Source organism: Prionailurus bengalensis, chromosome D2, assembly GCF_016509475.1.
Source record: "Prionailurus bengalensis isolate Pbe53 chromosome D2, Fcat_Pben_1.1_paternal_pri, whole genome shotgun sequence".
Classification (NCBI taxonomy): Eukaryota; Metazoa; Chordata; class Mammalia; order Carnivora; family Felidae; genus Prionailurus; species Prionailurus bengalensis.
In genome coordinates this window covers 60954705-60979548 of record NC_057351.1, presented here as the reverse complement: position 1 = coordinate 60979548, position 24844 = coordinate 60954705, and the positions used below count along the sequence as shown (strand labels likewise).

General features: G+C 43.2%; 2 protein-coding genes across 9 annotated transcripts in view; one reads left to right on the top strand and one right to left on the bottom strand.

Annotated features, from left to right (window-relative positions):
- The window catches only part of NT5C2 (5'-nucleotidase, cytosolic II), a 101361-nt gene extending 87952 nt beyond the window's left edge, over positions 1-13409 (top strand). For 6 of the 7 annotated variants that reach the window (XM_043597414.1, XM_043597411.1, XM_043597412.1 and 3 more), the window contains 13 exons: positions 993-1084; positions 1221-1278; positions 2316-2409; positions 3034-3087; positions 5561-5644; positions 6698-6739; positions 7843-7950; positions 8222-8288; positions 8971-9141; positions 10445-10496; positions 10623-10683; positions 10814-10990; positions 12011-13409. In XM_043597414.1, coding sequence (XP_043453349.1) covers positions 993-1084; positions 1221-1278; positions 2316-2409; positions 3034-3087; positions 5561-5644; positions 6698-6739; positions 7843-7950; positions 8222-8288; positions 8971-9141; positions 10445-10496; positions 10623-10683; positions 10814-10990; positions 12011-12247 — 1297 coding nt within the window. In that variant the 3' untranslated portion in view covers positions 12248-13409. Of the gene's footprint in view, positions 1-992; positions 1085-1220; positions 1279-1488; positions 1587-2315; positions 2410-3033; positions 3088-5560; positions 5645-6697; positions 6740-7842; positions 7951-8221; positions 8289-8970; positions 9142-10444; positions 10497-10622; positions 10684-10813; positions 10991-12010 lie in introns of those variants that run through there. The other variant, XM_043597417.1, reaches the window with a different exon arrangement.
- A 4726-nt stretch (positions 13410-18135) lies between these two features.
- Positions 18136-24844, bottom strand: part of CNNM2 (cyclin and CBS domain divalent metal cation transport mediator 2) — a 151398-nt gene continuing 144689 nt past the window's right edge. For both annotated transcript variants that reach the window (XM_043597408.1, XM_043597409.1), the window contains one exon: positions 18136-24637. In XM_043597408.1, coding sequence (XP_043453343.1) covers positions 24428-24637 — 210 coding nt within the window. In that variant the 3' untranslated portion in view covers positions 18136-24427. The remainder of the gene's footprint in view (positions 24638-24844) is intronic.

Below are 24844 nucleotides of genomic sequence, written 5' to 3'. Positions count from 1 at the left end.
AAATTCTGAGAGTCAGCTGGGCAATTCTGGGGTTGCTCAGCTGATCTGGAATGGCCTGACTCACATGTCTGGCAGTTGGCAGCCTGTGGTGGGCATTCCTCATTTCTGTATGTAGCCTTTATGCTCCAGCAGGTTATCTCTCTCACTCACACAGCAGTCTGAGGTCCAAATGCAGCAAGAGTAAGCATGCCCCAATATGCAGGTGTTTTCAGAGTTTCTGCCTGGATCCCTAGTTGCTGCTGTTCAAACGTTTATTTGAGGGTGGAGAGAGAGAGTGAGCCTCTTAGCTGGAGTAACTGCAAAGTCACACATTACAAAGGCATGGAAAGAATTTGTAGCCATTTGTGCCACATATCACATTTCTTTCTCCTTTTTATCCTAAAACTGTTACTAATGGAGTATTATTACAGTTTAGCTCTGATGGTTTTATCCTTTTGTGTAAAGACTGTCAGTGGCACCAAAAACCTGTCGATGGCACTCTGAGTGCCTCTGAGTGAAAGATAGCAGCATGATCTGCCTCAATTCATCCTTCTAGCTTTATTTTCCTCTGCTCCCCTGTCTCTACCCAGTTTGGACTAGTTTTTGAATTGGATCTTCTGAGCCTTTAAGGACCAGCTTCTGTGCCACCTTTTTCATGAATCCCTCCTAGATTTCCCTCTTCTCACACCCACATTCACTTTTTTCTACCCCTTAAGTTGAAATGGTCTCCTCTTCCTCAGTTTTCTCATAGCTCTCTGCACCTTTCTTGTGGCAGTTGTGATTTTTTACTTTGTGATAACTGTGTATGTGACTCGCCTCCCTTAGCTGACTGAGGGCTGTTTAAGGGCTGGAACCCGAGCTTGTTTATCTTCATAGCTACTCACATGTAATATTTAGACCCTGCCTTGCATGTAGCCACCAAAATATTTGAATGAATTTTTGAATGATGAATATTTCTCATGGTTGTAATGTTCATTTTTTGAATGTCAGTTAATTTAAATTTTTTCTTTCAGACCAGAAACTAGAGAGCAGTATCCAAATAAATTTATCCAGCGGGATGACACCGAAAGATTTTACATTCTGAACACACTGTTCAACCTACCAGGTAGACTCATTCTGTGCTTATATATACGGATGCTTTCCCTTCTTTTCATGATCATTTGTCTTTGCTCAAGGGAGATAATGAAATAAGTTTGAATTATTTCATTTATGTTTATGAATATCTGTTCTTCATTTTTCAGAGACCTACCTGTTGGCTTGCCTAGTAGATTTTTTTACTAATTGTCCTAGATATACCAGGTATGTATATAGTGTAATTTTCTTTTTCCAATTGATTTTTTTAAATTAATGTACAGGGTTTTAGAGAACTGGCCATTGTAGGTCTTTTCTGCTTTTCTGAAGTGAATTTAGTGCTAGTGAGAGATGCCACATTGCCAGCCTGAGAGATGGGACAGCACCAGCAGCTCCATGCAGGCTCTCACCTCCCACACGGCCCCCTCTCCTTGCCAGTGTGCTGCAGCCATGTTTGGAAGGGACCACTTCTGATTGGCTTCTCCTGGGAATGAAGACGGCCAGCAGAGGTGCTAATTGTGACAACTGAGTGGGAGGTTTGTGTGATGATTATCTGTCCAAGCAGAATTACACTAAAACCCCCCAACTCATTTCACAGCAGCTACCCAGGAGCCATTCAGCGATGACAGTTTAGTTTCATTCCCAGGCCCAGCAAGATTTGATTGAGGAGTAAATATGGTTTATGCTCCTCAAAGTAAAATTTTGTTTAAGTCTTGAACAAGGTATCCTATCCTTTTTAGGGCAAATTGCATAACCACTGCCGAAAGCTCAGCCGTATGTGTCAGAGTTGGCTAACTTATCCTGTCTAGGCCTTATCCACTTCAAGGCACTAAATCTGGTGGGGCACCAAGTCACTAAGCTAAATAGAAAAAAGGCAATACCTTTGTACCTAGAGAAAACATCAGAAGAGTCAGGATGAAGAGCACCTAAATGACCAATTTTAAGTTTTAAATGTTTCTTTGATGGGAACCTGTTTCTTAAAAGTGATGAGTAAAAGAACATGATATTTTTGGAACTGACCTTTTAGGTTTCATTCAATATATTGTTCTATCACTTTGTATTTGTTCACAATTATTGTATTCCATTGAACACTGTAGTCCTTTCTGGTTGTCAAAATGGATTTTCGTTAGGGAGTAATTATTTTCCTAATTAGCCTAGTCTTTCCATGTGATCATGGAATCCTTGGGTCCCCTGGGCAATGTTTGATATTCATTTTACTTACCCTCTTTTGGATTCCCTGTCATGTTTTTTTCATCTTTGTATAGCTGTGAAACAGGATTTAAAGATGGGGACCTCTTCATGTCTTACCGGAGTATGTTCCAGGATGTAAGAGATGCTGTTGACTGGGTTCATTACAAGGTACCTGGGAGCTGCTGCGTCACCTGTTCACTCTGTGGCTTGTGTCTTGTGGTCTGACATTAACTTTCCAAGTGCAAATAGAGCAGAATTTTTCTTCCATTAAAAGAAAAAAAAAAAAAAAAAAAGGATTTGCCCCCTAGTGACAGCTCTCTAGAATACTTTTCTTCTTGTCTTTGTCCTACTTTCGGAAGTTATGCTGATCTTTCCTCCCGTGATCCTGCTTGGCTTCCAGCTCTTACTTCAGTTTTCATTTCCCAAACTTAGAAGAGATTTTAGTATTAAGATTATACTTCCCCCTATCTTTGAGGATGATTATTGTTTGTTTTTTTCCAAATACCTCCTGTTTGACTAATACATTAACTAATTAAAATTATACTTACTATAAATTATACTGAATAAAATATGAAATACCTTTTGATTTCTTGTTTAAAATAAACATAGTTTTATATTTTAAATACCTTTTGGAGGCAGAGTTGCAGCAAATCACATCTGCTTTATCATGGCCATTTCTAGTTTATGTACTTTTCCATTTTGGTAAATACTTAAAAAATGCATTTGGGTTGATAGTAGTATAAACTGTTAAAAACTGATTTTGTTCTTATTTTCCTTTTTTTCTTCCTGTAGGGCTCCCTTAAGGAAAAGACAGTTGAAAATCTTGAGAAGTATGTAGTCAAAGATGTAAGTAATAAAGGGGAAAATAGATCTGCAAATCAGGGAAATCAATAACAAACCTATTTATAATGAAATGGATAAAGGAAGATACTAATTTGTCTTGATATAATATATGTCAAGTACAATCACCAGGAATTTTCAGCCAGAACATAGGTCTTAGTATAGTTTTCCCTGTTTGTTCCTTGGCAAGAAGATCCAGTATATCATTTGTCTTTTTAGCTCTAATGATAATAGCAGCTAGAGTAGTTACTGTGTGTACATCACTGTACTAAGTGATTACATGCCCTTTAATCTTCCATATAACCCTGAGTGAGGTATTGTTACCTCTGCTTTGTAGATAAGCTGAAGGGGGCTCCCGGGTGGCTTAGTTGGTTAAGCATCTAATTCTTGATTTCAGTTCAGGTCATTATCTCATGGTCGTGAGATCAAGCCCCGCGTTGGGCTTTGTGCTGAGTGTGGATCCTGCTTAAGAATTCTCTCCCTCTGGGGTGCCTTGGTGGCTCAGTTGGTTAAGCATCTGACTCCTGATTTTGGCTCAGGTCATGATCTTGCAGTTAATGAGATTGAGCTCCACATTGGGCTCTGTGCTGATAGCATGGAGCCTGCTTGGGATTCTCTCTCCCCCTCTCTCTGCCTCTCCCCTGCTTACACTTGCACTCTTTCTCTCTCTCAAAAACAAAAAAAAAAAATTTTTTTTAAAACCTGAGGAACACAAGTTATATATAATTTGTCCAAGTTTATACAGTAAATTTTTTAAATCTGTAGTTTATGGAATTGTGCCAATGTTAATTTCTTAGTTTTGATCATTGTACTATGTGTAAGTAAGATCTTTAATATTAAGGGAAGCTAGATGAAGAATATGGGGAAAAAAATCAGGCTAGTTTAATTAACATATAGTGTCGTATTGGTTTTAGGAGTAGAATTTAGTGATTCATCACTTAACATACAACATCCAGTGCTCATCGCAACAACTGCCCTCCTTAATGCCCCTTCCCTCCACCCCCAGCAACCCTCAGTTTTCTATATTTAAGAGTCTCTTATGGTTTGCCTCCCTCTCTGTTTTTATCCTATTTTTCCTTCCTTTCCCCATGTCTGTCTGTTTTGTTTCTTAAATTCCACATGAGTGAAATCATATGATATTTGTCTTTCTCTGACTTACTTTGCTTAGCATGATACACTCTAGTTCCATCCATGTTATTGCAAATATTTGGGAAGATTTCATTCTTTTTGATTGCCAAGTAATATTCCATTGTGTGTGTGTGTGTGTGTGTGTACACGTATGTACACACAAATCAATCACATTTTCTTTATCCATTCATCAGTGGACATTTGGGCCTTTTCCATAATTTGGCTATTGTCGATAGTGCTGCTATGAACATTGGGGTGCATGTGCCCCTTTGAATTAGCATTTTTGTATCCCTTGGATAGTAGTGCAATTGCTGGATCATAGGGTAGTTCTATTTTTAACTTTTTGAGAGACCTTTGTGCTGTTTCCCAGAGTGACTGTACCAATTTGCATTCCAACCAGTGGTGCAAAAATTTGGAATTACTTTAATGTAAGAAGGAAACACAGCTCTGAGATGAGATACTTCCTTTTCTCACAGAGTATGAGTAGTGGAATGCAGTATTTTTTTCAAAGTACTTTGATACAGATTTCTTAGTGTTTTCAGTCTTTGTACTTCCTTTTTCCCCTCCACTCCTAATTCCACTCTTCTTTCAAGAGAGAACACTGAGGGGTTCACAAGAGGTCCAGGAGAATTTGAGTGAAGGAACCTATTTAGTGTGAGAGAAGGAAAAGCTGCTTTTCTTTCCAGTCTCATCAGGAGTTAGAATTTCCTCATGTGTCTGCAGATGGGTCTGAGCATTTCTAGGTTCCATCCTGCACATGGCATTTCATTCTACAAGGTATACAAGAGAAAAGCCTACACAGGGAAGCCATATCTTATGCTCTCCTTGTATTTTGCTGGTGATGTTTAAAATCAGCTTCTCCTCACCTTTAATATACCTCATTCATATACTTTAAGAGATTACAAGGTAATTTAAACTCCCTCCTGAGGCAAACATGAGGAAGGTAGAGATGGTTTTATTTTTCAATTTAATTTAATTTTATTATTATTTTTTGTAATCTCTACACCCAGTGTGGGGCTCAAACTAACAACCCTGAGATCAAGAGTTGCATGCTCTTCCGACTGAGCCAGCCAGGTGCCCCAAGGTGTTTTTAATAAGCATATTTAATAATATATCTAATAAGCATATCATCTGTATGTGTCATTTTATATATACACCTATATGTTATATACACCATGTATACTGCTAGCTTAATACTTCACGCATAGTGATAATATGGTCTTTTAAATGTAAAACTCTGAAATCAACCAACCCTCAAAGCGCATCCCCTATGCTTACTCAGGTAGACAAAAGTTGAAGTGACTGTGTATTTGTGGTTTAGTGTTTCACTCATCATCATATTACATTTCAGGGAAAACTGCCTTTGCTTCTGAGTCGAATGAAGGAAGTAGGGAAAGTGTTTCTTGCCACCAACAGTGACTATAAATACACAGATGTAAGTGCCTAATGTTCATACTTGTTTATTTACACAGAGGAGTTACTTTGGCCTAAGGAACTGGGAATGAAGATCATGAGGACACTCGTTAAGTGAGGGTATTTTTTTGCCATATCATTTTGAGAGCAGAGTGGAAAAAGAATATATGGCTTAAGGGCCACATTGGAGTGGTTCTCAAATTTTTCTAAATATTTCTTTTGACTTTTCCCTGATTACAGTTGGTTACTTGAAGGTTTTAATTTGGAGGTTGTTTAAAACCTTTGTGCTGATTTTAAAAAGGCTTCTGTGTCTCTTTGGTGCATCATTTATATCAACTTGAGAAGTCACACATTTATTTACTGCATATGTGTAAATGCCCTCCCTGCTGCTGGGAGCCAGATAGCAGAAGATGGTGCAAAGATGTTTGGACTCTTCGCCATCAAAATTTACTACCTTTTAACTTAGACATTTCTTTGCCGGGACTAAAGCATGTTGAAAAGCGAGGTTAACTCCTTAGCCTCATCTTATTTTTGCTAAGACAGTTACAGGCTTATAGTACTAGCAAGAAGCCCAATGCTCTGCAATTCTCTTCATGCAAAATCTTGATTTAGAAATCTGGTGATTTGTTGGAGTTAGCAGTCTTACAAAGCCAACAAATCTAATGGTTCATTGGCTTGGTTAGTCTAGAAACAATAAATAGTAAGGAGGCCAACGTATATTATTTCCATGTGAGTCATTAGTTTTGTCGATGCCCTGACCTCAGATACCAATTCCAAATATGTATTCCAGCCCGTTAAGAGGATTTGGTAGGGATATATGGATGAAGTGTACAAAATGACATCCTAGAAGCCTATGTCCTACTGAGAATGTCAGCTGTAGTTTGTTATGTTGAAGCATTAATTTCTGGCTTCAGCTGCCATGATTTCATAAACTTAGGGGAAAAAAGAATGTGATAAATCCTGTATTGAAAAAGACACGTCATATGAAAAGGTTGGGTTTGAAGTTTTTTTTAGGTGCCGCATATTGTTTGCAAAAGTAGTATATGGACCTGATGTTGGATTTTTTTTTTTCCAGAAAATTATGACTTACCTGTTCGATTTCCCACATGGCCCCAAGGTACTATATGTAACTTAACAGACCATTGCTTTTAGTAATAATGAATGCATTTAGTGATCCTGGAATATTGAGAGTCAGGAATTGTCAGAACTCCTCTAGAAATCTTCATTAACCTTAGAAGCAATGCAGGAGCTAGTGTAGTTTAACATTGCTAGAGATTTGAAAACATAGTAGATAGAAATAAAGGGGAGATATTTGTGTTATTTAGTAGGATGGGATCAGAATAATTACGGCCAAGAAGTTCTGTGTGGAGTTACTAAGTTTGTATGGCAAAGTAAGGAATTTTCACATTGAGGAAGATAGATGATTAAAAGAAACAGAAGATATGTATATTCTTGGCAACTTCTAGATACTACTCTTAGTTATTGCTGAGTTTTGTTCAAGAACAGTTAACCTTGATATTTAGCAGAGAAGTCTTCATTCCCACAGTGTGGCTGCACTTAAATTTAAGGAATACTCATTGCAGCCTAGTCACATCCTTGTGGGACTTAGTCCTTCTTTGGTTAAATATCAGTAAATCTCTGTTTTGAAAAGGTCACCCAAAAGCACAGCTTGACCTTACAAGTTTAATACCCTGGTCCCACTTCAGGATAGAAAGCATGTTAATGGGCATAACTTCTCTATTAGTGCCGTGACGAGCCTCCAGTATGAGCCAAAGGCTAATGTGTACCTAGAGCCATTATTCTGAGAACATAACCAATAAAATTTGCTAGTAACAGTTCCATGTTAGTTTGTATACTAAAGTTCTGATGCTAATCTGCCTCTTTCTTAAACTGTCTTCTTGAATATCAGTTTGCATCTTTCCTTCACAACCCTTTGAGCCTTTTTTGCCTATTTCAGAGTGTGAGGACACTTTCCTTCATATGTTAAATTGCTGTGAAATGTTAGTAGAGGAAATGATTTAAAATGTGTTAATTTATATTTTCACCTTGCCTGCTTCCAAAAGAATATGGCCACTAACACACTGTGTTTTTAATACAATAGTGGGATCTTCTGTGTATACTTAATATGTCTACATTCCTTACATTTGAGTGAGATTAAATATTAGTGCCTCAAGGGTTAGGAGTGATGTTTTGGCTTTTGCTGTTTCTCAACCTCATCAGCCTGGGAGCTCCCATCGACCATGGCAGTCCTACTTTGACCTGATCTTGGTGGATGCACGGAAGCCACTCTTTTTTGGAGAAGGCACAGTACTGCGTCAGGTGGACACAGTAAGTCGAGAGGATGATCTGTCTGCTGGCACATTGTCCTTCGTATTTCTCCTTTTCCCACTCTTATTCTTCCTAAGGAAACAGGTATTTTTAATTTATTATCCATATCTTTCTTTTGAATTTCAGAGTTTTAATCTTAATTGAGATAGCCCAATAATTTCAAAAGAATATAATTCAAAAGTGCCAATCATTTAGATGCCTATCCAGATTGCATTTTGGGTGGAGATTGTGATAGAACAGTAAATTATTAGAAAGTCTTCTCTTCTCACAGAAAACTGGCAAGCTGAAAATTGGTACCTACACAGGCCCCTTACAACATGGCATCGTCTACTCAGGAGGTGAGTCACAGATTTCCCTTTATTTAGTTTAAGTCTTTGTTCAGATTTCATCGTGAAAGCTTTGGTGTCCTCCTGGCAGAGTGCCAGTTATACTTTAGTATTCTGAAGATACTGTCTCCTGGAGGTAACTGCTTTAGTCACCTGCTAATGCAGTAGGAGTCAGGGAGAACAGGTTTGAGAAGTTGTTAGTATGTCCTAACGAATCTTTGATTTTCACTAAAAGGATCAGTGTTTCCTCATCCTTTCTCAGTGTCCTGGAATGATTTGAGGTGGTTCTCAAAGGGGTCCTCTAGGAGCCCCTGTGGACACTGATGCATATTTCGTTGCAGTGAGAAATTGTTGAACAAAACAAAATTAATGTCAGATCTTCTGTGATGAGAAATGGCTGTGCTTTGGGAGAATTATATTTACTAAAGCTGAGACATGTAGTTTTGTTGCTCTTGGGTTTGGTTATCAAGAGCTCTGGTTAGCACAGTGGAGCTGAAGGCCTTGCGTTAGAGGCAATAAAAGGAATGATGAAAGAAAAACAATGGTGGGTCTTTAAGGTGAGCCCTTTTTCTAGTCTGTTCCTTGCATAAGAATAAAATTAATCAGTACAGTATCTAATGGTTATGGTACTTAGGATTCTCGTTTTTAATATGGAGACATTTTTGTTTTCCCATTGTTCATTCCCTTGTTTCAGGTTCATCTGATACAGTCTGTGATCTCTTGGGAGCTAAGGGCAAGGACATTTTGTATATCGGAGATCACATTTTTGGGGACATTTTAAAATCAAAGAAACGACAAGGGTGGCGAACTTTCTTGGTGATTCCTGAACTTGCACAGGAGCTGCACGTCTGGACTGATAAGAGCTGTAAGGAGCCATTACTCCTATTTTATATCCAGCTGTATGAATCAGTCCTCTTGGATGAACTCATTACTTCATATGTGGGGAGAAAGGGAGGGGAGGCAGAGGTAGTCAAAGATACTTCCCTCCAGCCAGATATTTTACAGAACTCCAGAATTTGAGGAAATAGGAGAGGTTTGGGTGTTGAGCCTTTCTCTTGCATTCTTTCAGGGTTAAGGACAGAATATTGCTATCCTGAATTCTATTACTATAGCAACTAAACTGTGAATTCCACTTCCTTTTGTAGTCCCATATTTTCCAACCACACATACTAGTTCCCTGTCTCTCTGCCACCAGCCTCTGTGATGTTGGGGGCATTGATGACTTTGAGTGGTAATTACATCCTTTTTTTTCCCTGCTCTTCTGAGAAGTAGAGAATGAGGCCAAATTGTATCCTCTGGACTGTACATGGAATTGAGCTGTAGGTCTAGTTATGTAAACCCGTTTGACCCGTAAATTCTCCAGCCAGTCCTAGCTAGCATCACCCACAGTGTGGGGAGAGGTACTGCGTCAGGTAGTTACCCCAGCTCTACTACCTAATACCTTCATGCCCTTAGTCAAGTTACTGTGGGTTAGTTTCCTCAAATATGAAAATGAGGATAATACCTACTTTATAAAGTTGAGACTTAACTGGAATAATGTGTATATAAAGATACAAGTAACAACCTTTCTCAACCTAGGCTCCTCATCTGATCCACAGAACAGAGAAATTGATTAGGTGACTCTGGGTAGGTAAAGAAAATTTGTTAAAACAGTATATACATTAGGGCTTCTCTCTGGGGAACCCAGGTTGAGAAAGGCCAGAACCCCAACAAAACAGGCAACAGCTGCTGGCTGTTGCTTGTCCTTGGTGGGATTTTCTGGCTGGTCCTTCATGCCCGTTTTCAACTTTCTACCTCTGAAATTCTGTTAGTCTAGTTGATTTGGCTCTGTTTCCTGGATTTGTGACTCTGGACACGTCCCCTAATCCTCATTCTTTGATCTGAAAATGGAACTGTTAACACTTGTTTTGCTGCAACACACCTCCGATGGGATACAGATTAGCACTTAGCATCCAATGGGAAAGAAGAGTTGTAGCTAGCTGTGTTGAAGTAGAAGAAGGAATCGTGGCTTTCACTTGCTGCCAGATCCCGAGCAGGAGAATAAAGTTATTTTGTACACTCACCATAGCTTTACCTTTCAGTCACAGCTGCAGCCTGTTAGTTTCAGGAAGAGTTAAAACCTGAATGCTTTTTGTTGAAAACATTTTTCTTTTCCTTCCAAACTTTAGCACTTTTCGAAGAGCTTCAGAGCTTGGATATTTTCTTGGCTGAACTCTACAAGTAAGTTTCCAGATTCTAAAGATAAACATTTCTTCCCTAAAACCATCTACCTCTTTGAGAATCAGCTAGGTCTAAGAGACCTCTTCCCCAGAGATTTTCAGTGGAGTTTTCTTTTTTCGCCTCCAGGCACCTTGATAGCAGCAGCAATGAGCGCCCTGACATTAGTTCCATCCAGAGACGTATTAAGGTATCCAAATGGGATTTGGGAGAGATCTTGGAAAATAAAGTTGTGATTTTTGTCTTTATCCTGTGATACAAGGATAGGCACATAGCCAGCACCCAACAACTACTAGAATTCAGTCTCTTGTCTGTTGCAGAAAGTAACACATGACATGGACATGTGCTATGGGATGATGGGGAGCCTGTTCCGCAGCGGCTCCCGACAGACCCTCTTCGCCAGCCAGGTGATGCGGTACGCTGACCTCTATGCAGCCTCCTTCATCAATCTGCTCTATTACCCCTTCAGCTACCTCTTCAGAGCTGCCCACGTCTTGGTGAGTTGACACAGTCTTAGGCTGCTCTTTACAATAAAGATAGACACTTAGGGCTGAGAGCTGCAGCCAGCTTCGTGGGATGGCACAGGAGAGTTTGGGTCTTTTTTTTTTTTTTAATGTTTATTTTGAGAGCTGGGGAGGGGCAGAGAGAGAGGGAGAGACAGAATCCCAAGCACTGTCCATGCTGTCAGCACAGAGCACAACACGGGGCTCGATCCTTTGGATGGTGAGATCATGTCCTGAGCCAAAATCAAGAGTTGGCCATTTAACCATCTGGGCCACCCAGGCATTTTTTCCTAATTTGCATTTTTTTCCTAATGTGCAAAAGCCCATAACCAAGTTCCATGCTTGCACCAAAAAGGATCTTTGAGAAGGTATAGGTAATGGCATAGGGTATAAGTGTACTCTGAAATTTGTCATATTAAAAGTTGAGTAGTGAAGACTTTCCTCTTTTGTGAGCACTGCAGTTTTTATAGTGCTGTATTTAGATACTGATCTATAACAGGACTGTTTTTTTGCTGTGAAATAGGAATCTTTCTCCCCCCATCTTTTCCAGTTTCGGGCTCTAATAATTGAGATCTGGGCTGTTTCAGGGGCGCCTGGGTGGCGCAGTCGGTTAAGCGCCCGACTTCAGCCAGGTCACGATCTCACGGTCCGTGAGTTCGAGCCCCGCGTCAGGCTCTGGGCGGATGGCTCGAAGCCTGGAGCCTGTTTCCGATTCTGTGTCTCCCTCTCTCTCTGCCCCTCCCCCGTTCATGCTCTGTCTCTCTCTGTCCCAAAAATAAATAAAAACGTTGAAAAAAAAAATAAAAAAATAAAAATAATTGAGATCGGGGCTGTTTTAAGAGTTGAGGATGAGAGGAAGGTAGTTCCCGGAAGATGCTGAAGTATCTAATTTGGCTTGGCCTTTGATCCATTATAGACCTGTCTCTGCACAACCACCTAACCGAGGGAGAGGGGGTTAGGATTTGGGAAACTGTTTCACTCCACCTGCTTTCTGACCTTCTGACTTTGTTCTAGATGCCTCATGAATCAACGGTGGAACATACACATGTAGATATTAATGAGATGGAGTCCCCTCTTGCTACCCGGAACCGCACATCAGTTGATTTCAAAGATACTGATTACAAGCGGCACCAGTTGACCCGGTCGATTAGTGAAATTAAACCCCCCAACCTCTTCCCACTGGCCCCCCAGGAAATTACACACTGCCATGATGAAGATGATGATGAAGAGGAGGAAGAAGAGGAAGAATAAGGAGGAAAACCAAAACTGAGCATCCATTAAACACGTTTTGGCAGGACTTCCAGGAGCAAAGGATATCCCTGTTTGCGTTCTAGTGGTGGGTGGGGGAGCTCCATCAAAGGTACATGTGCGAAGTTTCTGAAGACCTTAAAATATTCTAATCATAGAGAGATACTTTTTAGTAGTTTTGTTTGTCTGCACTCTGCAGATGGTTCACAATTGTAATGGAGTCTGTATTGGAAGAAAGCAAGGGTAAAGCCGGGCCGAACTGCATGCAGAAGGCTCCATTGTGGCTTGTGACACCATTTCCTTGTCTGGTTTCATCCTCAGTATATATTGGATATACCAGGGCTAGTGAAGAGTATCTGAGTGGAACGAAGAGGTGATCTGAAAATGATATGTTACAAATTGTGCTCTTACTCCAAAGTCCATCCTGAAATTTTCAGTGCATTACATAGTATTGTATGTCAGTGGAGAAATATATTGTTTCCATTACCAAATGCGGTCTTCTGTTAAGGTCAAGGTTCCGTTTACAAGCTTTGAAGTGTCCTCAGTGCCTGGGGGCAGACTGCAGGCTTCAGTGGTCTTGCACAAGTGTTTGGTTTGCTATAGGGCTTGCCTGGAATGCACTGCAGTGATTCTGTCTTGAGGTAAAAGTCTTCATCTAATCTTACATTTTTTTGATAGTAGAAATGCTTGTTATCCAAAAGCGGTCTTTTTCTCATCTGGAGTGAATCTAGAGAAAGAATTCAGCTGAAAGAGGACAAAGGAGCAAGCCCCGTGAAAGAGCATAACTGAGTAAAGTCATTAGCGTGGGCCAGTGTGGCTCGTGCCGCCCAGACTTCCGGCCTTCCCTGTCTGTATTCCACAGTCAAGCATGAGAGGATGGGAAGAGGGTTCTATCAGTCAGAACCTTACTAAAGCAGAGGGCACAATCATGTGAATAAATGCACTTCAGAATCCCAAGAGAAATCACTTGTTATTTTGAACAAGAAGGGATTGTTACTGTGTCCTAGAGGGTACCGGGCTGCCTTGCCGTCGGCAGAGTGGCTATAGCAGTTTGAATAGTGCAGACTTTCCCTTTAACCTTTATATATTCCTTCCATTCTTCCTGGTGAACACAGAAGGTAGATTAGTTGCTCTAGAATTCAATAAAGTATATTTCTAATACTGACTTTGACCCCTTCCTGTAACACAACTTTAATAACCGTTGGTCTTTAGGTGGGTGTAGGTTTGGCTAGTGCCATCAATTTGACATTCTTCTACAGGAAGGTATAGTATAGCATGATTGATGGCTAAATTTATAGCACTTAAATAGTCCTCAAAACTTTTTCATGTCAAGTTTTTTAGTACAGGACTATGAGGTGAGGCTTTCTAAAAATTATTTGATAGGCAGGGAACACAGTTCAGTAATAACATAGCCAAGACCATGTTATATCACCACTTTCAGGATACATGGTCTATATATGAAGTCATGCCAAGAAACTTTCTAACTGGTATCTACTAGGAATATACGCTACTTTAACAGTGATTGGGTTACAAATGCTGTTGCAAATAGCAGTTAAATGCTGTCCCCATTTAAAATTTTAGAGTGTGTTTGTGGTCACCCCAGCTATTAGTTACTCTCATTCAAGTGGAGCTAGTGCCCAGTTTGGCACAGTCTTATATTTGCTCAAAGCCAAATAATATTTAAGTGGCTACAGCTGCAGAGCTAACTTATAATGGTACATTTACATATTTTCCCTTTTAAAGCAAGGACCATTATGATCACTTTGCTTTCATTTACCACACTTTTGGTATTGTGTTATTCACATAAGATCTTACCTGTGTAAGAGTTTCTAAAAGTCAGATATCTGACAGTGGGTCCAAAGATCAAAAAGGAAGAAACACAATTGGAAGAAGAATTCCACTGCTGATCAGAGCTTTCTTCAAGGACCAGCAAAACCTATCTTGAAGAGCCAGGATTCCATAAGCATAGAAGACGCAGAACAGAGTGTTTAGGTGGTCCATGGGCAGACACTCAGAGTAGATAGAATTGAGCTTGCTAAAACATGAATGTGAGTTTCGCTGTTGCCAATAGTTAAGGAGGCTGAACTTCATGTTTTTGTTGTTTTTTAAACCTGAGGCGTGTTACACGGTGAGAACACAGTTCTCCCAACTCTTCAAAATCTCTTCCCTGGGTATTTCACAAGCACCAGACACCCTTTATTGGGTGCTAGACTGAACTTTCAATCTTGGGGCATGTACAAGGTTGACAGAGCCCCTGGCACACCCAGCAGCTAGGTGCGGGTACAGCAGACCCCAGCCCTGCTGGGTTCCCTTTTAAGAGGACTTGCCCCCTACATTCATCTCTATGGTGTTTCAACCTTAGATTTTCTCCTCCCATAAGCATAGTTCTGCTGAGACCTAAAATAAGAAAGCAAGCCCTTCAAGCCACCCTTCCCAAGTTATGATTGGAGCTACAAATCCTTAGTCCCGTTACTGTTTTTAAGCAACTACTTTAAAAAGCCACTTGCAGTGACATGTCAGACTTAAAAGTACTTTGTTCATGTTTAGATACTTCTAAGTCGGATTTATTTATTTAAGAAATATTTTGTCAACAACTTTAAAGCCTTGCAATTTTTCCAAGGCTGACAGAGCATTTAAAAATACTCTTACTCACCACAAATAGCCTGAGACAAACAAGTGCATATCTAAGTCTGCATTAAGGGTGGGAGCTTTGTACACATTCCGTGTGATGGAAACTATTTAACCTTTCCTTGATGGTGGGAAAAACGGTAACTGTGGCCCAGCTATCGCCATATAGTCCATGGCCCAATTCCTCGCTTGGTTTTGAAGCTTATACCTCAATATTTAGGTTTCTCATGACTTTTTTTTTTTTTTTTTTTTTTGGGTGACTAGAGCATAGGGCACTTAAAATCTTTCCTCAAATGGAACATTTCAAATGATACGCAACTTGGAAAGGACCTTAGAATGAAATTTCTACCATGGAGGTACCTGAACAGCCCTAAAAATAAAAGAAAAACGATACACTACCATCCAACAGCAGAGAGGCCATGTATAGCACCTGGGAAGCAGAGCCAGGTGACTTGTAACCCACATCGTCCATCCTGCACCTCCACTAACATGAACCGGCATTTCACACTGTTCCTACCGCTGAGTATGTGCAAATAGCAGAAAGCAAATCCTCTTAAAAAAAAAAAAACAAAAAACAGCATTCACTTACAGAATGAACAAGGCAGCTTTTCCTAGCAATCTCACCCATTTTTCCCTATTGTCAGACACAGTATCTTCATCCCAAAGCCACAGCAATCTTATTCCAACAAGGATAACACAATTTCAAAAATAAAATACATACAGTGTTTTAAAGTTCCACTGAAGAGGTTTAACGCAAAAAGTACTCCCAATTGAACACATATCTCAAGCTTGCTGTTACTCTAAGTAGTTTATATTTTCTTTTTTTAATGTTTATTTTTGAGAGTGTGCACGCCAGAGCGGGGCAGGGGAAGAGAGAGGGGGACACAGAGGGGGAACGGAAACTGAAGTGGGCTCTGTGCTGACAGCAGAGATCCCAGCGTGGGGCTTGGACCCACGAACCATGCTGAGCCAAAGTCAGACGCTTAACCAACAGAGCCATAATTTGTATTTTCTAATTTAAACCAGTTTTTGGTCTAGTCTGTTTCTTCGTACAGAGATACCTTTGCTTCATTTTATTACTAGAAAAAAGGTGGATTAGATTTCCTCATGAATCCTATCAGGTACAAATAGGTCCCCAAATGGTCTGCTCTCCCATTAAGCTCTTCCCAAAGCCATGTCTGGTTAGTGCTGTAGACAAGGCCTGAAGAGGCCAGGCCAAGATAAACCTCACCACGTGCACTGGAGCCCAAGCAACTGAGCGCACTTTCTCTCCAGGAAAGGCAGCACTAGTCCTGAGTCTCAGAAGTTCCTGAGATAGTTGGAAAGATTTGCCAAGCAAACCTTTCAACACTAAAAAATAGATGCTTATTGTCCAATTTTTTGAGAGGGTTCTCACCAGAGGTGATCTTTGACTTGTGGGTAGGGCTATTTTGAAGCAAGTAATTTCATTATTGGACCCACTGCCCTCAAGTCAATGATGTAGAATTGTAGCAGGGAAGCTGGCTCAATCTAAATATTCCCATCCTGTGCTGGCCTACTGTGTGAGCACTCCACAGTCATGAGCACCCCAGCAGGAAAAGCAGTTCGATGAAGAACTCCAGCAGCTGATTCCCCCTTGCACCCTTAGGCCTCGCAGTCATCCACCAAGGGAGATGGCATGCTAACAGAATATCCCAGAGAAAGGGCCCTATGAACCATTCCTTTGCTCTGGGACATGTCAGTATGAGCAGAAATGGGAGGATGTTGGATGGAAAAGGATGGAACAGTCTTAGAAAGCAAGAGCTTATTAGGCATCTAGTAGGATTCAACCTTTGGCTTTAAAGAATCACTATCGAATTACTTCTAAAAAGTACAAAAGAAGTTTTCAGAAATCAACTCCAGGTTATGAAAAGGTCATTCAGTTTGTACCACTTTCTCTGCAAGCCCCTCTGGTCACTATCTCTGCCTCAGAAGTACTAAGTTGAGAAAAAGGGCTGGGCAGCACAAATTGTTTTATGAACTAGAAACCCCAGAGCTTTCTTCATGGTAAAGCTTAGTAATGAACTGACGGGTACCCCATGGATGCCGAGGGAAAGCTTAGGAAAATCACCTCTACTTTTATTGGAGAATTTCCTGATTTGAGCTCAGGACTCATCTAGACAAAGTGAGTAAAGCAGGAAAAACTAAGCAAAACAGCCAAGTGGGAGTTGCTATTTTGGAGAGAGAATTCCTTCCCCAGCCTCCCTTAGTGCTTTCTTCTCTGCTTCTAAGGAAAGAAAACAGGCTCCCAAGAAGGTAACACTTTGTTAGAATATAGGTCTACTCTGTTCTACTTTCCTGAAGTTGGGGGTGATGACTCTGGAAGGGAACATGGTGATTAGGTCAGGCATGTTCCAAAGCCAGTCTTGCCAGCAGCCCTTCACTGAAAAGTCTCCGTCCACAGGGCAAGTGTAAGTAAGGGGCCAGTCACCAAGAGGCTCAATTCTCAGAGCATGATCCTCTTTGGATTGTAAAATAAATAAAGGCTAGGAGTGGAGAAAAAATGGATTCCAGAAAGATGTGATCCAAGAATAAGCCACAGAGGGGCAGTGAGCCTCGACCAGAAGAGTTGCAGGGTCTGGTCACGTATGAGTGAGGAGGAGGATTAAGAAGAAACACAGAAGACTTGGAAAGCAGTGGTGGTGGAAGAGGAATGTGGGCCCCAATACTGGGTTATTAGGGAAGGTGGATGCCTACCGCATCCTGAAGAGCATCTGAACGCGACTCCTGAACTCAGGCCTGACATTTTTAACTTGAGAGTGAACCATCTGTGCAGGCTACCACCTTTCTCCTAGCCTTTGCAGAGCAGAGGACCTACAGAGCCATTTTCATCTTCAAGAGCCAGCGGAGAGGCTTGAAGGAGGCCTCTGGTCTTGCTTAGGAAAAAACAGCTTGGACACTTGCCCAGCTGAACTGTGTGTTGTTCGAGCAGCAAATGTCGGGCAATTTGAGTGAATCGACAGGGGACAGACTACAATCTTTGCAAAGGAGAACCTTCCCTCCCCACCCTCCCCACCCCCACCCTGGAACTGGTGGGACCAGACTGTGGTAGAGGTGGAGGCCCACTTCTGGTATCTCTCTCTTTTAACATAAGACTTCGTGGTATGTGTCCAACGGAAATGCCCTGCTGTGTTGCCATGCCGACAACCAATCCCAGCTTTCCCACCAGGACAGCGATGCTATTGGGCAGGGGACCGAGGTTGGTGTTGCATAGATGAAAGGGGAAAGAGGGAACACACATCCGCTGGAAGGGTGAACAGAAAATCATCATTTATCTAAATAGAATAATAGAAATGAACAAAAACCTTTTAAAACAATCACAAAATTTACAAATAAATTGGTACAAAATAAATAGGAGAGATTGTAAATCTACAACATCATTTGAATTATAAAATGCATTCATTATGACAATCAGCTCATGAAACCTATACATGTCATTTGTGCTTCTTTAGGTTTATGTACACAGCTCTCAATACTGTGCTTGGAAAACTTCACTGCTGAAAAGCATGAAATGTACACTATGACACAGTAAAGGCTGAGGAGGGTGAAAATCAGACACAAAGCAGGGTCTTATTTGAGGGCCAAGGCAATACTGGCATTGGGCCTCAAAACCAAGAAAAGGCATATTAGAAGCCCAGATGGGCAGGCAGCTTCCATGGTCCAGAGATATGGATTCTGCAATCCAAGGTGGGAAATGGCCAGTTTGCCAACCTGGCTTGGGAGGGTGGGAGTGAGGAAGGACACTCTGGTCTCACAGCCATGCTACATACCATCAATTGCATACAGAATAGACCCAGTCACCAGAACCTCAAGTATTTCATGGAGGTACTTGGGAGCCCTGCCTCCATCATCATCCCAAACATTAGTCCATCAGGAGTAGTGGTGGGCCAGATGAAAGGGGCCAGGATGCTAGGGTCAACGTTAAGAGCAGCAACCTCTTTATGACAAAAACAAACAAAACTACTGCCTTCTCACCCACTTTAAGGGACAACAGAATCCTAGGCTCCATGGATGAGGGGCTCTAGGAAATGTCTTAGTCACAGACAATGTACTAACAGTAGAGGCATATGTACATAATAAATAATAATATAAAATAAAGCATATACATTTGTAGATTTAAAGGACTCCAGAAACAAGAGAAGTCAATGGACTGATATACTCCACCTTCACAGTAGACTCCAGACATGGAATCATGAATCAGAAGCTAGGATGGGGCTCTCTGGGGAATCAAAGTCCTGATGCCTTATTCTTTCCCACTCCCTTCTGCTCTGGGAGCCTGAGACCAGCTGTGTATACCAAGGGGCCTGGGCCTCCAACACAAAGGGAAGGCAGCCAAGCCCCACCAGGTCCATGTAATAATTCTCTCCAGGGTGAACCTGAAGAAGAATCTGGCCCCAAAAGAATCACTTCCCAAGTGACTCCATATTGGTCAGATGGAGATAAATGCCAGAAGATCCCCTGCCAAGTGAGGCAAGTCATTCTTCCAGTGTAGGTTTAATACCCCAACGGGTATTCAAACTCAAAGACGTGTACTCATTCAAGTCTTTCTGATAGTATGTGTTGGAGCTGTGTACATAAAAACCTTGGTATACAGATTCCTAGAACTTTACTCTCTTGCTACTAGAACCTTTGTTCCTGTGTTGCTTCAAGTACAGCCTGGTATTTCCCATCAAAGGATATTTACAACGGTTCTAGTGAAATTACGTCGGTGGCTCTAGCATATGCAGACAGAAAGCTGAGCCAACCACAAAGGTCTAAGAAGCCAAGAAAGTCCCTGGCCCAAGATGGCACGAGAAAAGTTCCAAGCTCTGCAGTTGCTGTGAATTCCCATCATCTCCTTCCGTCCCTAGGGCTGACCAGGGGCCCTGGAGCCTTCAGACACGGCAGAAGGAAAACCAGCAAGTAAGCATTCACTGCAGGGAGAATGTCTGCAGGTGATAGAGGAAAAAGGTCCACTGCCGCAGCCTTGACGGACAGTGACATCAGCAGGCTTGGCAAAGGTGCACCACTCACCCTCAAATGAGGCAAAGGAACCTCATTTTAGAGTTCTCTGAACTCATCTCTCTTATCAGCCCACTTGAATACAAAAGAAATATGAAAAGATAAAGATTTGTAAATGGCCCTGAGATAATAAAAATCCACTGAGTACGTTGCTCCTTGATAAATTTACATCGGAAAGTTTCTGAATCACCCTAAACCACGTACCTGCTGAGTTCCCCAAATCTCTCCTACGTCTGGATTAACCTGTAACTCACCCAGATGTCCTTCCTTGCTGGACAGAAGCACCACCAGCCTGGAGCCTAGAGTAGAACCAAACCTGACCCAGGAACTGCATCCTGAGAAATGGAGCACTTGTACCCCAGAAGCCTCTGCACCTTGAACTGCCAGCTCAGTCAACCCCCACCCCCCCCACCCCGCCCGCAAGAAAACTCTGTCCTGGGGTCAAAAGTTGACAGGGAAGTTGTTCCCGCTGCCCATGCCACCAGAGAACTTGGGTCGTGTGATGTGTGCCAAGCCAATCCTCCCTGGAAGCTTCTTGTTTGGTAAGCACCCTTCCTTTGCCAGCCCAGGGGTCTTTTGTTGGGGAGCACCCCTGGGAAACACTGCAGGAATCTTGGGCTCCTGGGCCAGGAAAGATGAAAAGGGCCACAGATCCCTGGCTGGTTTTCAGGATTGGGGTTTGTTCTTATTTCTGACCAGCCAGGACAAAGGCTCAATCAGCCAGGGCCTTACTTAGGTCTGCTCCACAACCCAAGAGAATTTGAGGGCAGAAGTTCACAGTCCCCGCATAGCCCCAATTCCTGTTAACTTCAATTCCTAGATAAAATGCAATCCTACTTGTATCTACCACTATTTTCCTCGACTTGGAAAAGCTGGTCCTTTAGTCGCATGGTACTGGGGATAGCACAGGTAAATATATTCACAGTTAATGTTCCATACTAGTGTGAAGTTCTGCATTCAGCCTTTGCACAGACGTTCCTTAAAGTAACGTCAGATAATAGCAAGATGCCTTATTTCCTCCCACTTGGAGAAGCCAATCATGTCAGCATGGGCACTGAGCTCTCTCCTGTTAAGTGAGGTGAGGAAGGAGGGAAGGACAAAGTAGAATGCCCTTTGAAATGTAAATTATGTAAGAACCAAGGCTTAAACTAGTTGACTAGCATCCCAGTATCCATGTGCGAATCTTAACATTATGTTTTCCTGAAAATTTAAATATATAATTTTAGACTCGCCTGATGAATGTGAAACAGAGAGAAATAAAGGGAAAGAACGTGTAAGGCAGTAGGAAATGCGTACACACACACACACACACACACACCCCTCTTATGTATAAAGCCAAAGCAGACGGTCTTGGGAACATCTGGATACTAGGGATCCAGTTTCAGATGGAAAATTTGAGATGCTACAGTGGCTCAGAGCAGAAGGAGGCCCTGTCTGGTCCCACAGAGCCAGGGCCCAAAGCAGGGGCCACGGAAGCCACTAGGGAGAGGCCCTGGGTCTGACAACGAGAGCTCCAGCAGCATTGAGGACACCAGGACCTGTGTCTGCTCCACAGCCCACTCTCTTCCACGCTTACAAAGCCAGCAGCCCCAGTAAAAGATGGTCTACTGGTGGTGCTAAGAACTGACTACTGCACATGGGGATCTCAAGTATTTGATGGGCTTTCTCTGCCAGACTCGTTGACTTTATAGATGTAACTGCATAGAACTTCTAAGCTAAAATCATTCCACTGCCCAGAGAAGCAATGAGCCAGCATTTCTCCTTCAACAGCCTAAAGTTAGTTTCCAGAGGCAAAGTGGGGCCTGGAAGAGGAATCTGATCGCTCATGACACTGAGTGTTACTGGAAGGGTCTTGAGCTTTTCCCCAAAGCAGATGGAACTAGAGCCAGGAATTATTTTGGATTTCCTGTTGTTACAGAATAATGGGAATAATCAAAGGTAAAGAGTGGCTTACAGAAAATAAGTGCAAATTTGGGAGGCTAAAATTTCATCCTCTAGAAGCCCCCACTGCAAAGCCACCCCTGCCAGCACTTTACAGAGGACTTTTCAAACAGCCACCACACTGAGCAGGTATGACGGTGTTGAGAAGTTCTGTTTCTCTCTGAAGTCAAGGAGCTGGCAGCTGGAATCCCTTCTCTGTTCCCCGGACTCTCTCGGAGCTTTCGGGTTCACAGAGGAAGAGTGGGGCTCTGAAAAAGATCCAACACATTAACTCAGATTCCAGGAGCTCCTTCCAGTAGCAAGGCACCCTGAGACGGGCCACGTGTGGCAAAGCAGATCAGTCGGCAGAGACTGAGGGGACAGAGATCCTGAAAGCCAGAGAAGCCATGGCGTGGCAGGCCAGGCTCCACCAAACTACCAGGAAGGCAAGCGCAGTCCGGGCCCAGAGGACGGGCGGCGTGGTTGTTGGGGGGTCACCCCCACCCCCACCCCCCGTGCAAGACCCAGGTTTTACTTCCTTAGAGGGAACTCTCATTTCTGCGCACCCCATGGACAGTCCCAGTTCCCACACCACACTGGGGTTGTGTTTAGCCATATGCGTCTTAAGAAATGGAGATCTTTTAACTTGGATGGGTCTGTTTATAAAAGGGGACACTGACAGTGCAGGGCCCCACTCACATTAAGACAAAGTGGGGGCTCCATCCCGTGGTAGTAGGTTTGGTGCCAGCAGCGGGCCGCTTAGCCCCTTCGCAGGCCCCCCCCCGCCGCCGTGACCTCTGCCAGTTGAGGCCAGTACTTGCCTCACTGAGGGGCATGGCACCTGATGAGGAAGACACTGCAGGACCGAGGTCCCAGAGGAAATACTGCGGGAAATGCGCATATGACACTAGAGCCCCAAACCGCTCACCAGGAGGCAAGCCCAGCAGGTGGCCGGTTATTGCACAACCACAGCTCCCACCCTCCCCAGAGCCCAACCTGGGGGGCGCGCTCCTACCTTGAGGAGGGAGAAGGAAACCGCCGCTTGGCCCGGGGCTTCCCTTCGTTCAGTGAGACCCCGCGGACAAAACGCTATCTTCTTGGCTAGTGACTAGAGGCAGCACGGAGTGGCAGCTCTACACGAGCACTGCCGTCAGTATGGATTCAACTCAGTGTACGAGCGTTGCCACCAAAATGCACACATCCCTCGGGTAACACTTAAAACAGATAAGATAGGTAAGAATTCAGTCACTCAAGAAATACCTCCTGACATTAATTTCACTACACGTGATGAATTTGGCATTAAAAGGCGGCGGACGCACACATGAAACGGCCGCAACACACATTTGGTTTCTGAATCCCTGTTCGGGGCCACACCGTTCAGGCAGCCCTGGCCATACAGGCAGCCTCTCTGTTGTGGGCCGCATCTGAGGCGGGAGGCACCGAGGTCCTCAGGCGAGGGACACGGCCACTGCCCGGCCCCCCAGGGGCCCAGGGACAGAGGGGGAAGAGGGGCAGCTGGCTCCCTGGGAGCAGGGGTGGGGGCTGGCAGACCCCGAAGTTCCCTCCTTTAAACCCACGGGTCTAGAAGTGCCCTCAAGGCATGGCTGGAAGCCGACTCCTTTTCTGACCATGACAGAGGTCCCGGTGGGAAGGGGAGGAGCTTGAACTCCACACCACGTGATTACTCAAAAGCCCTGTGGAAGATTTCCATTTGGCATCTGTGTAGCAGCATCCTGGGTTAACAAGAGCGAGGACGGGGAGGTGGGTGACGGCGCTCGGTAAGCTGGGGAGAAGGCCTGGCTGGGCCGGAGAATCCAGGCTGTAGGAATGTCGGGGTGAAGTCACCTTGCCTCTTGCCAATGATAAACCATGGGTTTAAAATTCATTAACATTCATTTTGGTGATAAAAATTCCTTAGAGTAGGAGCAAAATCACATTCCAAGCAAATGTTAAACCTTTCTGAGGGGAAGGGACACGGTTAAACATTAACTTAAAACAACACTGAGCTCACAGAGGCGGCTGCAGGCCCCCCCGTGCAGGCTCCACCCCACAGTGGGACAGACGTGGCGGGTTGGCATCGACCGCTTTCTTCATTCATCCTTCAAGTTCCACAGCGACACCCGCTGGGTGCAGAGGAAGCGCACCCCTCCCTACGAGGGCCGAGGAGCAAGTCCATTCTGTGCGGGTCACATCATGGAGTCACAGCAGAGTTCAGACACAACAACGTAAAACTCTGCAAAAGACACTTTTTAAAAACATGATCTCTTGGGGGACAAAAAAATAATAAACCGCAACAATTTTCAACTTCATGCAAATTGAGGAAGGAGGAGAGTGAATAAGGAATAAAAGGTACAACTGAAAAAATAAACATGATTCTATTTGGGTGGAAGAGGCTCGTCTCCACCATCTCGGATGCCATGCCCTAGCTGTCGATCTCACACCTCTGGTCTCCAGTCCACCCTCACCGTCCTCCTCTGCTGCTTCCAGGAAGGGAACAAAGTCTTTGGTCTCAGGATGTTGCAGGACGCAGCACGGCACACAAGCTCACGCTAATGGGATTCACGGTCAGCTGGCCTGAGGCCTCGGGAGTGGGGCGAGGGTTGGTGGGGGGGCGCCCTAGATGGCACCTTCGCTGTGCAGGCTGTGATTGGCCTTGTTGTGTGTCACACAGTTCTGTTCATTGAGCAGGTTGGCTGTCTCATCTGGCAAGCCGTCGTGCAGCTCCGTAAGAGTCAATTCAATTTTAGTGTTTTCACTGTCTGAAGACTGAGGAGTTTTGTCCATCCGGGATGCCATCAAGGCATTTTGGTATTGCTGTCTTGAGATCTGGGGGCCAGAAGATGGCACAAAAACAAACCAAGATAATGCTTATTTTCAGGCGCTCTTGTCTCGACATGGTATGACACGTTAAAATCCCCCGAAAGGCCCCTCATAGTTTTTTCTAGGGAAATACCATCCTTGAGTATAAACTGAGCCACTTTTAAAAGCTCAAGTTGACGCTGGAGAACAAATCAGTTTTTTACTGATAGAAGC